We start from the raw sequence: 14,825 nt of genomic DNA on the forward strand, positions 1-14,825 counted from the left end.
TTCCCCAGCAATATCATTAAACATAATATACATATATCGTGCAACAAACTAAGGCTGTTTCCTACAACTTCAACAATATTCATTACCCGTGCATCATACTGTGACATAATTCCATGCGTTTATGAATTACCATAATTATTACCAACGGTTGCCAACAATAAGCAAAAAAGGTTGACTCTTTGATAATAGTTGATATATATTATATATGCGTTATCAATACAATAAACGAAGGGATCCAACAAGATGGTAGTGGAAGAGAAGGTATAAAAGGAAAAAGACACAGAGAAAGAGAGAGACAGAGACAGACAGAGAGACAGACAGAGGGAGTAAGAGATGGGAATGATAAAAACCTCCCGATACTAGTCTTGCGAGATCATAATTATAATCATGTACATACGTATATAATTAGAATAAATCAATAGATCAATGTATCCACGAATATTTAGGCATGTAATTATACAGTCGTGCTGCTATTGTCAGATAAATACTTATGCTTTATAAATAGTAGTAATAAGGTAAAGAATGAGATAGTTCAAGACAGGAAAGCAAAAGTAAAGCACAATAGCATCACACGAATGTAAATAGGGGCCTATACATAGGCATACGTGCTTTGAATTAGTTTGACATAATATCGAATATAATGTTTGTAGGCAAGTGGGGAGTATGACTAAAGTTGAAGTTTATTATCAGTCTTATTCACATGTGTACATGACATGACACATAATAAAAGACGCGTGCATGAATACAGGATAAAAGGTACCAAAAAATAGCACGAATGTTAATCAAGTCCGATACCTATCTGATACAAATTTTCTAAAAAGATAATAAGTACAGTACAATGAATAGCTCTACAAACTGTGGTCTGAAATACATGAAACAAACATATTTACAACTATTTAAATCATAAAAGATTTTAGTTAAAAGCTTGACATGATTATATATTTCCTAATAAAAAAGTAGATAATATGTGGAATAAATAAAGCAAGGGATTTAATGAAGAGTTTTATTGCAAAATGAGCTAAGCGCCATTTTAAGCATTTCAATGTCCAGCATCAGAACAAATATATTAAACTTTCCACCTCACTTGTAACATAACAAGAACGGAGTTAGCTCATTTTGCAATAAAACTCTTATATATATATATATATATATATATATATTTATAATATACTATTATATATATATATATATATATATATATATTTATAATATAATATTATATAATATATATATATATATTATATATATATACATAATATACATATATATATATATATATATACATATATAATATAAATACATATATGCATATATACTTATGAATTTTGCTGAATGATATTTAGCAGTGAAATTAGCGATAGCACACGTAGTACTTTGGGCATTACACAGCCAACACATGTGATTTTAGAGATCTATGGAATGAGTATGAGTACGACAGATAATTTCATAAAGATACTCCAACAAATGACAAAGAAAACTTTCCGTAATAAGTGTTAATTGTAGGCAAATTCAAATTGTTTCTTGTTATATTTCTATGGATAGTATTATATCTATGGGATACAAATGAGCAATATTAATGTATCTAAAAGCTGAATGAGGCAGGTTACCGTTTTAAACATTGTATATAAATGTACAGACACACAGCTTATGTAATTGAATAATACCGAGAAGCCTTAAATTTTGAAATATTTCTATTGCTGGATTCATAATAGGGTTGAAAGAAATGACTCTTACTGCCATCTTTGGGGCAATATCCAAAACTTAAATTTGATTCATATGTACTTTCCCTAACTTCTATTCCATACATATATTTAAGATGAAGTTGCAATAGTGTTTTATACATCAGTATCAAGATATGACTTAGTATGATATAATTCCTTAGCCGAAACAAACACCAACCTTTTCAATCTTTCCAACGTGAGTTTTCCAACTCTAAACTTTAAACCCTAAGCTGGTGTTTCCTTGGTAGGTGAGGAGTTTTTCTCTTCTGAGGAGTCCTTCCTTTTGCTTCAGTTTTCAATAAATCACGATTCGGTGGACTGTAATTATCTCTACACTTGCAAGATTGTTTTTCTTTTTGGAAATTATTATGTAGCACCTCCTCGTTGCTACTTACTTCTCATTTATTTCACTTCATTTCGGTTAAGTTGATCAGAATATATGAGGATCATAGGACACCAGAGACACATTAGTTCGTATCTATAATTATGAAAAATTGGAATGGACGAAAGGAAAATGGAAAAAAAAAGCACGTTATGCAAAACACATAAAAAAAAACAAACGAAAAACCAAAACATAAAACCGTTATATGCTTTATTTTTACTTAGATGAATATAAACATAATATTCATATGCATCTATTGCCACACGACATCTGACATTAAAGGTCAACTATGTATCCAGTAAAATACAGAAACAGAAACGAACCCTCCTGTAATAAGCTATTGTTATCAAATTATACATTAGGCTTCTAGGTTCGAATCCTACAGTATATACACGACGCGATGGTCTCTTCTCCAAGTTGAGCCTCTTGTCCTAGTTTTGTGGTAATAATGATATTAATGCCTTTCAATAATGATTACATGTAGTAATGATTGTAATATTTTAGTATTGCAATATAATGAAAGGCTTGCCCCGATATGATCAAATCATAATGCTGTGATAAAATAAGTGATAAAGACTAAATTCTTAATCATTTTGCGTGTCTTGGAATAATGTCGGTAACCATTACTTGCTTTGTTATACGATTATTATCCTTGAAAGGAGTAAAAGCAGTAAAACGAAAATTTCAGAACAATAATAACATAAAATGCATCATGAAAAACATAGATGGGCTTCGCTCGTAGCATGAAAACCATAAACAGAAACATGTTTTTTTTTTTTTTTTTTTAATGAAGACATGAGTCCCCGGTTTCCACCTATAGGTCACCTTTTTTCCCGTCTGGTTAGCTGGTCTTTTAGTAAAGAAACAGTTGGACAAATATGACATTTGTTGAATTACTATCTAGCTCTTCTGTCCTAATATTATCAATAAATGTTACTTTGACAAGCTTCTGTCATTTAAAATGTCTTGTTTGAGTTTTTAATCAAGATGTCCACTGCGATTTTTCTTAAATATGTATATCGATTAAAAACTGCAGCGGGAGACCGAGAGATGAAAAGAAGAAATGTTGTTTGCAGGTTATTCTCTGGTTCTACAGCTTTTGGAACAATATTGATCGAGATCCTGCGATGGAATCGTACCTTTTTGAGATGAAATGAAAGTGGAAATCTATTCATACTTCTTACTCTTTTAAAATCTTTACTCGTCATTTGAATAGCAGGCCAGGAGGTGAAACAGCCAAGTTATCTTTATTCATCCAAAATATCACTAAGACTATAAAAAAGGAAGAAAAAATGCATTAAAATTCTATAAATGTTATCGATTGCAAAGTCCGATATTCCTAGTCTCATGCAATGGGGTAAAAAGAGATTTGAAAGAAAATAGAAAAAAGAAAGCTGAAAGAAAAAGTTAAGAGTGCAATAACGATAATCGTACAGAAATTCTGCTTCCTGACAAGTTTCTCAGATTTTGTTCTTGATACTTGGTGCCATGACCTTTAAAATCTGTACACAAAATACAGTCTGCTCATATCCCACAGAGTATCAGTTTTGATTAGGTGGATTTCACTACATTAGCACTTCAATTCAATTCATTTATTTTCATTCTTTTTCAACAAAAACATAACACAGAATAAATCAGGAATCACATCATAGGCATACATTCGACTGTGCAAAGGATAAATTCAAATGATGGTTAACAGATAAAGATATACATGCATACCGGCAAAATACAAAATTATGTTTTGAGGGGAAAAAAGAATTTAGAGGTCCAGTAAAAAGCATGGTTGTATGTTGTGAACCTCTCAAAAGCAAGGAAAATGGAATACGAATAACATCCATTTCAATACAGACGTAAAGAGTGAGAGTGAATACACGAAAAAAACATCATGACATTGATTGACATAGATGAAAGCTGACGAAAACATCTTAAGTTGGCCAAATTTCGGGTCTCCGACTTTGCTTGCCAGAGTTCTAAAGTACCGAAACTTTCAGGTGCGAGTTTCTTCACTTTGTCTCCCTCTACAAATTACTGGTAGATTGCAGTTTCGAGTCCTACTGGTTCCTTTTTCCCGACATGTTTGTTAATTTTCAGATCAGCAGTTGCGATCTTAACAAATTTAATTTATAGAGGGAGACAAAATAAAGAAACTAGAGTCGCACCTGAACCTTCACCCCTCTGAATGATATCTTTCTTTCATTTACCGAAACTTTGTTTATTTTTTTTCTTATTTTCTTCTTTGTCAAAACTTTGTCTCATTTTGTAAAAATGAAGGCATCGTGTGGTGCTCTACAATCTATAATTATTAACAAAGTCCCTGTATTTTGTAGTGCTAGACATTCTAAAACATAGGATGGACAACATGAATCAAAGATTACTGTCACTAACACTCATTGATATTTAAAAAAAGGAAAGATGAAAACAAATCGACACAGATATGTAACTTTTAGTGTTATTACTGTTGGGTGCATTACGCTGTCTTCCATTTCCCAGCTTTCTTGGTTGTTGCACGACGATTTTCCTAGGATTTTCCCCCTCCTTTTGGCTTGCAGATCAGATTAATGATTCCAGCTCTGATAAGGGGATTCCCCGATGCGTAGCAGATTGGGTTGATGGCGAAACTCATGTGGCTAACCACCACAGCGGCCTGGTTAAAGGCAATTGTTATAAGAGATAGCAAAGGGTAAAAAAAGAAGAGTTTGATCGCAAAAAGACTTAACTCCATTCTTTTGAATTTGAGGTTTTTGCGACTAAACCTGTCAAAAACAAATGAAATAATAAACAATTATGTGATGTTTTGTCACACTTTCAAGAATGTTCCTTGTTATGAAACACGTGAGGTATGACTGGAGAAGTGTTATTGAGCAATTCTGATGAAATACGTTAAAATGTGTAAATATTGCGCTTAACTCGTTCTGTGATAAAGCTCTTCTGAGATACCACTATTCCTATAACTTCTCCTACTTCTAATAGAGATCTTCGTTTCATTATGATTACGACTATCAATATCATGACGTGTACTACCAATATTGTCAAAATTATCTTCCTATCCTTATAATCTTCATTCTTCCTATTGCTGCTGGTGTTATTTATGATGATTCATTACTGGCATTTATTCAATGAACAACAAAATTTATCATGATTTTAAAGATATGCAGAAAATCGATATTAAATTGACAGGGACATATGAAAAATATTTTAACTTGTTGTCACATGATAAATACCAGAAGACTGAGCACTATATTAATCAAGCTAAAAATGGCGTTTATTATCAAGGTAACAGTATACAGGAAAAAACACAAATATATATATCAAGAATGATCATAAATGGAAGCGAGAGATTATCAAGCAGAAGGGTGAAGATATCAGCTATGAGTTTTCTTCCGTTTGTCTCCTTCTGTCGCGTCTGTAGAGATGAGATATTCCAAATCTCAGGTCGTTGTTTCGAACTTACATTTTAAGTCGTAGTTGCGATTTTACAAATTTCATTTGCACAGAGGGAGACAAATTGAAGGGCACTCATACCCCAACAAAGATCATGATAATCAAAATCATGACATAACATATATTCTTTCAGTCATCCGGTGTAGCTATTGTCTCGTTCCAATAGATCAAACGCCTCTTGTTCGTTGATAAGATAGATTAGTCCCTAAATTCCGAAAGTCTATGTTAGCAGTAAAAGATGTTTTTAATTAGTCATTATCAGGTCAGCAAAAGACTATGTTATCTGCTGGTATAGATAGACCTATAACCACATGTAATATACGCAGCTTTCAGCAAAGTCACAATCGTATATCGAATTCGGGAAAGTAGAACTTTGACTGGCAAAGTTTATCACAACCTTCCGTCGTTCATGCATTTGTCATGTAAGGTAATGAAAACGTCCATATAACAAAAGAAAAATGGTAAGGAGAACCATGTTTTCTTTGATTTTTTTTTTGTATTGCAGCTCTATTCACGATCTTTAAAACTGAAATTTCTTTGCCTTATTATGTTATTGTACTCGACATTAAATTGAGACAGTATAGAGAAAAATTATCAAGTTTATCTTTTGGGATATTTTCTTCCGATTACTCATGTACTTAATTTTAGGTTTTTATTTTTTGTTTTGAAAGACATAAGTTGACTTTTCGATGTGTATAGCCTCGTCTGGCTAAAAAGAATTGGAAAAGTTTAATGACAATTTGTAGAATTGTCTATGTAGTACTACATAGCACGTGGTTACATACAGTTCGGTTTTTTTTTTTTTTTTTGGTTCGTAATTCCAAAAGTGAAATAATGTTCGTTACTCCGAAGGATCGATAATCCGAAATTGAATAAGGTTTGTCATTCTAAAAGTTAGTTATTACAGTAATTAGAAGAAATAAATCGCAATTCCAAAGTTTGTTGATAACCGCAGTTTCTGTTTTTGTTTTTGTTTTTGTTTTTGTTTTCTCGTTATCAGTGTGTTTTGTTTTGTTTTTGTTTTTTTCATTTTCGTACTAATGAACGAACCTTCGGAATAACGCCACAATTAATGCTCTGATAAAATTTGATGAACCCTATTTGATTTTCACGCACACCGCCCCATAGAATATGCTACCATAATAATAATTATAAACGAAGCTTGAATCTTTATAAAAACGAGCGTGATACTTACGTTGAAGATTCCAATCGAAACGCAGTGGTCGCACAACAGGTGAACGCTGTAAGCTATTATGTACGGCAGACTAGAAACGAGCAGGATAAAGAAGATCATCGTTAGAGTTCGTTCCGCCCGGTGGTAGCTCCTCTTCTTCCCACCTGCCGAGGGGTGCTGGTGGGTAGCGTTCTCAAGATCCCCTTCATCCACGGTTGACCTGTCAAACTTTACTGACACTGTAGCCACACTACGACTTTCTCGAGAGTATTCTGTAACAATTAATATTGTTGTAGGGAAAACGTGTAAAATGTAACCGCTGACGACATTTTTAATTGTTTTCTTTTTCTGATTGTGAGTAATGTAAGCTCAAAAGCTGTCACTATCACCAAAAAACGACAAATGATGTGCGATTATATCGCATGTGCAAGAAATTCCTTATCATAAAGTCTCAATTCCATGCAACTGCAGAAAGACAATTATAAGTTAAGGATTTATCATACTTTTCAGCACAAACGACAATTAATTCAAATTCAATGTGAGATACTTTCAGTTTTAAATCAAGTTTCTTTTCTGATTCCTTGCTTAATTCAATACAATAAGCCAGTCGAAAGCTGGATTTTTTTTCCATTTCATAAAATGCTTGGAAATAGAGATGTTGGCTAACGAAAAAAAAATTGAAATGTTTTCAAGAACATGCAGCAAGATGGCCCTTCAATCTATTTCATACTTTTCATATCGGGTTACACAGTAAATGTTAAAACCATAAATCATTTTTGTTTCAGCAGAAAATCACTCTGTCTATAAACAATCAAAAAAAACAAACACAAATGATACACACGTATTGTGCTTACACACACAGAATAGTCGTGATGGTGAGTGATTAATTTCAGAATTAAGGTTCAGATTATCAGAGGAAATAAGACTGGACTTGCATTAAAGCAGAAAAGCAGAAAATGACCGAATGGCAATATTGTAACAAAATTGATATCATTGAATTTCTTTGACGTTCTCTGGTTTTCAATTGTATCACACCTTTTCCAGGAAAATAAATTTTACAAACATACCTAGTACGAACATGGCATGAATGCTTCATCAACAAATGAACACACTTTTCAGAAAAGTGGCATTGAACATATGCTGCAGTCTTTTGAGAACACTTGACATGTTAAAAAAAAAAGGTTCACGCATTCCTCGAATTTAAGATTCAGATATTTTTCAGTCAAATAAACTTTCCGTTTTCTCGGTTGCAATATCTTTTCAGGTTAAACTACTCCCCCTGATAGGGCTGTGAATCGAAAATGACTCGGACATTATTGATATGTCTTACTCTTTAGCTCAATTCCTGTCTGAGAAATATTTGCAATATTTTGTCTGTTTATCTTGCGCGATTCTTGTTCTGAAGGGCAGAAGGGGGAAAAGGTGTTCAGTATACGGTTTGCGCATTAAGGCGATAAATAAAAATGTCTCGCTACTCTAATTACTCAAATCATAAAGCAAGATTCGTCACATATACATGCTCTTCCTATATCATATGAGTAAAAAAAAAGAAGACAAAAAAAGATGAGGTTCGAATACGCCATAGTGTCAGTGAACTTCGAAACTTCTATGAATGGCAAAATAAACTTTCGTACTTTCTTTCTTTTTTCGAAAGTGGGTTCTTAAATGTATGTCACTACAAAACAACTACATAAGGAGTAAGATGATTTTATTTTCTTCAGAGACATTTGCAACATTTTTAACCTTTGGGGTAAATACTTATAAAATAACAAAATCATTTTAAAAATTGGAAAGAAACATTCCGATAATGCAAACAATTACTTACCAGGATTGTTTGACTTTGTCTCAGTCGTTAATGACTTCTTGAATAATTTTCGACGAGTAATAATTCCGTATATTATTACGTACAGCATACCAGTTGTGAGAACAGGAATGTAGCGAGTTATCAGCATAAAATAGAGGCCTATACTTTCATTGATGCTGAATCGAGACAGGCACACTTTATCTGGAATATCGAAGCCCCTGCCTAGTATCCATGGTAACGCATACAAGTAGAATGAGATGACCAGCACCTGGCTGAAGTAGGTCACCAGAATTTGCCTGACGGCGTACGTCAGGCGTTTCATTCGAAGATGATGTAGCGGACTCCTGATCGAGCGAAAGCGATCGATTGCGATGACGAGTGTGAGAATGTAAATGACCTGCACGGTATAGTGGGCGAAGAAGAGAAATATCTCGCAGCCAACCTTGCCAAACGGCCAGTATCCCAGGTACGTGTTCACGCTTCGGAAAGTGATTTCGACGCCGTTACAGAGATCCGCCATCGCCAAGCCGACGATGAAGCTGTTCGTGTACGTCATCAGTTGACGGTTGGTCAGAATGGTGGCGATAACGAGGGAGTTTCCTAGGATTGCAGTCAGGGCAATCGCAACTGACAGAGTACCGAAAAGGGACGAGAACCAGGAGCTAACGTTCGATTGCCCACTCTCTGTAATGTTCTCGAGATGATCGAAGTTATTAGTGTACTCAGAGAAAACAATCTCTGATATACTCGATATTTCTGTGACCGCCGACATCATGAATAGAATAAAGAAATTCCTTTAAGATGAAATGCACCGACAAGATTTCCAATGAAACAATGGTATAGTCCATAAAAGTGAGAAACAATCTTTTTTGTATAGTGCTCAAGTAATTTACTTTTTTAACGTATACGTATAGCAAGACTGTAAACGATGCTAAACGAGGCCGTTAGTGTTTCTTCATCTAATCAAGATGCACATTAATGTGTAACAGTTATCTCTTTAAAGACGATAGCCACTTTTGTTTGAAATGTTGAACGATTTAATGCTCTGGGCACGCAAAGTGAAAGGTCCTCTAGCTGTACAAAGCAAAGGAAAAGTGACGCATTGCAAAAATTCCGACAAAAAAAAAGGAAAAGCATTACCGGAGCTTTCCACGGATAAAGGATCCTCTCGAGCTTGGAGCGTTCATGCTTTTATATCGACCCGAAGCTCCGGCAGGCGTTCAGCTAATACTAGTACATCGGAGATAATTATACTCTGAAGTGTAGCAGGGCGGACGCAATGGCAATCCGTCCAATCACATTTGACCGTGCTTCTAATATATGAGGAGTGTTCATGGAAATGGCATAGAGATGGCACGATTGAAGAGATACATCGTTGAAAGTGCTTGAGAACAAAGTACAGCTATTAAGATATGACAAGAAAACCTAAACATCCCAATTCATTACTAACACACACACACACACAAACACACACACACACACATACACACACATACACACACGTACACACACACATACACTGTAAAAACATCGGTGTTAGATTTAACACCACGGGTGTTAAATCTAACACCGATCAAACTTCAATAAAGGTCCACACCCACAGGTGTTAAAAATGCACTGTGATGGTGTTGAAAAGTGTTCACCTGACACTTCGTGGTGTTAATTTGACACTGTACCTGGTGTTATTTTGACACTGTACTGGTGTTAATTCAAAAATGACACCACATGGTGTTGATTTGATATTTGTTGGTGTTAATATCAATGGTTTAACACCCGTCAAGCTTCAATAAGGGACCACACCAGCTGGTGTTACTTTGGTGTAAATTTATTTTCACATTTTTTCAAAAATCTAGTATTTTAATGTAAAATTCTTGATCGTCTTGTTTAAATTAAAAATCAACAAGAAGTGCAGTTACTAAGAAACTCTTCAAAAAAACAGTTTAAAATTTGGAAATGACACCCGTAGGTGTTAATTTAACACCATAAATGAGCATCGAAAATCTAACACCAGCTCGGTGTTCACTATTTAACACCGGACTTTTTGCAATGTACACACAGACATACACACACAACACTTGTATGAATTATAGTATGTAATCTATATGTATACATATAAAGTATATATACATAATATATTTAATATTCAAACATATATACGTATAGTTATATAATAAGTATACTTATTACTTGTGATACTTAATACATTTTTGCTTAAATTTGTTTTGAAATGCCTGAGAAATACGAAATCAAAGGGGTCCTAATAAATGATGGAACTATCTTTTATAAGGACTACGTTGTGTTCACTTTGTTTTTGGATATCTGAGCCATTTCAAAACCAATTTTAATCAAATAAACTTGTAAAAAACTTTGTGCCGTTTCGTGATTCATAAGACATAATTATTTCACAAAGAGTGAAAATCTGAAGCCTCACCTCAACCAAAAACATATCCATCTCTTTAAGCAAAAATATATCTGTATTTCAGTAATTCAGAAAATATATATCTGTAAGACACCGGGCATACCGTATCATCTTTGATTTGCGAGACTGCTAAGAATGCAATGACGGTTTGTAAGCACCCGGGACCCAACCAAAGGACAGACTGCTTTGAGTTCCCTTTCAATGGACTACTCTCTGCAGTGATAGTGCCTTATGTAGGGACACAGCTGCCGTAGCCAGGGGATTCGAACCACGTATTTCGGATTCTCAGTTCGTAACAACATCCACTGAGCCACAACAGCGGCCCCTTGAAACGTGAAAGAAATTGATCTCATATGATGGAACCCAGTGGCCGCCATTTTAATGAAACGGGCGGTGATTTGGCTCCGTCGGTATAGCGCGTCTGCCTCCAAATCCAAAGGACCCAGGCTGGATTCCTGAGTCTAACTGTGTCTGTATTTATTTATTTACCACTTGTGGGATGGATAGTCCTTTCGGATGACCCTTTCAGCAAATTGCTGTAGTGTTGTGCATAATCATGGAGCTACTAAATCATCCCTCCCCTCTATATCAGCAAGAGGAACAAAATACTCTGATCCCCGGGTAGGACGTAAAATGGAGGTGCAGTGTATTGGAGGGTCATGGCTCATGAACGTGTTGGATCCCACTTCATTCTGTCATCTGATAGCGCAGGGTGCAGAAGTCGTTGAAGTGGTCCCGCCCCACACCCAGCTAGACCCCATGGAAGACCAGCTATTGCGAATGAATATGGGCTATCCAGCCATCATCTCAGATGGAAAATTAAAGAAACAAGGAGAAGGGGGGTGGGGGGGGGGAACGTTAACATCGAAGGCGAAATGAATAATTGTAACTTCAAGGAAAATGGCGCAAGAAAATACATGTTTTTTTTCGTTGTGTGTGTGTGTGTGTATAATTGTGTGTGTGTGTGGGGGGGGGGGGGAGCAAGCGAGGGACTGTACAGCGATCTTATGTTGACAGTAATCATCTGCTTCCCACAAACCAGTCAGCATACCGCAACCTCCACTCAACAGAAACTGCCTTGTTGAAAGTGCTCAACGATCTCCTTCTTGCTGTCGACAAGGGCAATGAGGCTGCTCTTCTTCTTCTTGACTATTCGGCTGCGTTTGACACGCTCGACCACACGTTGCTACTACAACGACTTAGTAATGACTATTCCATCACAGGCACTGCCATCCAATGGATCAAGTCATATCTTCAAGATCGCGCACAGAGGGTGATAATCAATGGGACCTGGTCATGTCCTAGTCCTATCAGCTGCGGAGTTCCGCAAGGATCCGTTGCCGGCCCCCTTCTTTTTCTCCTCTATACAGGTCCACTCACCAGAATCATCAATTGTCATCATGGAGTCAACTACGCTATGTATGCTGACGACACTCAAATTTACATAACTATGTCACCTGGCGATAGGATTGCTGCTGTTAATTCACTGAGAGAATGTCTCAACGACATCAAAACCTGGTCCACTGCCAACAGACTCCGTCTGAATGAAGACAAGTCTGAACTCATCCATTTCTCATCACAGTTTAGGAGCACAGTTCCTCTACCAGATCTAACTACTCGGGATGGGATTATTAAGGTCTCTGACTGTGTTAGAGACCTTTGCTTTACTTTGGACAAACACTTAACTCTTAAACACCATATCACAAACATTTGTAAGTCTGCATCATGGGGTATTTTCAAAATAGGGAAGATCAGGCGTCTGCTTGATCAATCATCAGCAGAGCGGCTCGTCCATGCCTTCGTCTCCTCCTATCTGGACTACTGCAACTCCCTCCTTGCCGGCCTCCCTCTTTCTCACATATCCCCTCTCCAACGTATCCAAAATTCAGCCGCTAGATTAGTCTCCCTTAGTAGGAGACATGACCATATATCTCCTGTTCTCCGCTCACTCCATTGGCTTCCAGTCCATTCCCGTATTACTTTCAAGATCCTACTTCTGACGTACAAAATCACACGTAATCTTGCACCCATATATCTTCAAAACCTAGTCTCTCTCCGCTCCTCCTCTTCTGCCAGACCCCTCCGTTCATCTTCCTCTCTCCAATTACTTCATGGCCCACGTACAAAAACCCGTTATGGTGACCGAGCCTTCTCTTCCATTGCTCCCACTCTTTGGAATAAACTCCCTCTTTATATTCAGAATGCCTCATCTGTCGAATCATTTAAAATTCTTCTTAAAAGTCACCTGTTTAATCAGCTGTAATTTTTTTTTTTCTGGAGGCGCACACAGTTATCAATTATTGTACCATTGTATCACATGTATTTTTCTTTTCTTTTCTTTTCTTTCTTCTTCTTTTGTTACTGTTAACCTTAATTTTGTTAATGTTATTGTGTTTTCTAGTCTATTTGTATGAGTAGCAAAGTGCGCTTAGAAACGTCAGTATGAAGCGCCATATAAATGCAATTATTATTATTATTATTATTATTACCAGTCAATAGATGGCGCGATTCCGAGGGACTGCTGGCCAATGTGCGTAGTAATCGACTAACTAGTCGGCTACACACTGGACAGCACCCATCCAGGAGCTAGCGACGGGTGATCAATGATGGTGAGTCGCATGATAGGCTAAAGCCCTGTTTCATACACACCCCACCGGAGGAATTGCTCTCCTCATGTAATGCAATAAATCAGCAGGAGAGAGGGTGGGGTACCGTTTGAACAGACCCACACCGAAAGTCTTCTCTGGGTAGATTTTCTTCTCCGCGCCATCTATCGACGGGACAAAGCCGAAGAGTGCAATGTGTCTGTTGATAATACGTCGCGTTCTTGACAGCTGATAATGGAGCAATAGCAAATATCAAGACAAGTTCGATATAAAAGCAATATCACATGAATACAAAATATTCCATAATAGGCTAACAACATGTACCTCTTAAAATACTAAAAGCATTATACTCTATACGAAATCTTCGAAATTTCTAAATTCAATATGATTACCATGACTTTGAGTTTGGCCCCATAAATATCATTGAAGATATACACTATTTCACAATAATTGGTACAAAGACGCAGACAGGGTTTCAAATTTTTTGACATCGCTATTCTTAAAAAAAAACCCAGAAATCCCTGGTATAAACATTTTTTGAATAATTATGAGTACATGAAATATGCAAATTGAAATTTACAAATATGTTTCTTAAATTTGCTTTTAAAATTACATTTGCCTTAGTGTCAAAAGATGGGACGTATAGTATTGGTGTGAATTGCACGTTTTTGTAACTCAAGAAGTTTATGTAATAATAAGAAAAAGATTCGTATTTACCTTATTTGCAATTTGCAATCACAAGACATTAAATGTGAAAAATGCAATGGTGTTAACTAACATTCTTAATGACAGCAAATGTTTAACATTATTGAATGTCCCAATATTTGAATGCAAATTGATACTTTCCAATAAATTCAATCTTCATGTTCTTTCAAATTCAAATATTTATCAATCACCAAAAAATGTAATGCTCCATATATTGCTTTTCACTCTTTATATTGACACATTACTTACTTGTAATTTGACATTATAAACTTGATTCAAGCACGATACGATATGTTTAGACAACTTGATTATAGTAATGCAGTTTGTCAGCTATAAAGAGCGATTATTCTATTGTTAAAACGTTTTTATCTTTACTTGGGCTATTATCATCAATAAATAAAAATTGAGGCAAGAAGCTTCTTTACACAAATTGCATATCATCAATATAATCTAAATACAGTTGGATCGGTTGTACAAGGGGATAGCTAGAAACCACAAAATACACCCCCCCCCCCACACACACTAAGGATTCATATATATATATGTATATATATATATATATATATATATATA

At 35.7% G+C, this 14,825-nt stretch overlaps 1 protein-coding gene across 1 annotated transcript; it reads right to left on the reverse strand.

Annotated features, from left to right (window-relative positions):
- Positions 1–4,621: 4,621 nt before the first annotated feature.
- Positions 4,622–9,294, reverse strand: LOC139714306 (octopamine receptor beta-1R-like). Its single transcript, XM_071626020.1, has 3 exons — positions 8,688–9,294; positions 6,740–6,990; positions 4,622–4,747 (listed from the first exon to the last, which is right to left on the reverse strand). Exons 1-3 carry the CDS (start codon positions 9,292–9,294, stop codon positions 4,622–4,624), a joined length of 984 nt encoding a protein of 327 aa, XP_071482121.1.
- Positions 9,295–14,825: the final 5,531 nt, after the last annotated feature.

The sequence above is a fragment of the Diadema antillarum genome, unplaced genomic scaffold, assembly GCF_040938485.1.
Source record: "Diadema antillarum isolate AM-2024a unplaced genomic scaffold, OU_Dant_1.0 seq00002227_RagTag, whole genome shotgun sequence".
NCBI lineage: Eukaryota > Metazoa > Echinodermata > Echinoidea > Diadematoida > Diadematidae > Diadema > Diadema antillarum.

What these genes read in the sequence shown, in the direction of transcription:
- LOC139714306 (XM_071626020.1), bottom strand. Translation starts at nt 9,294, where the DNA reads ATGTCGGCGGTCACAGAAATATCGAGTATATCAGAGATTGTTTTCTCT. An exon ending in TCGATTCAGCATCAATGAAA is followed by an intron (nt 6,991 to 8,687) that starts GTATAGGCCTCT and finishes TAATTGTTACAG; the next exon opens with AATACTCTCGAGAAAGTCGT. An exon ending in TTTCGATTGGAATCTTCAAC is followed by an intron (nt 4,748 to 6,739) that starts GTAAGTATCACG and finishes GCCTTTAACCAG; the next exon opens with GCCGCTGTGGTGGTTAGCCA.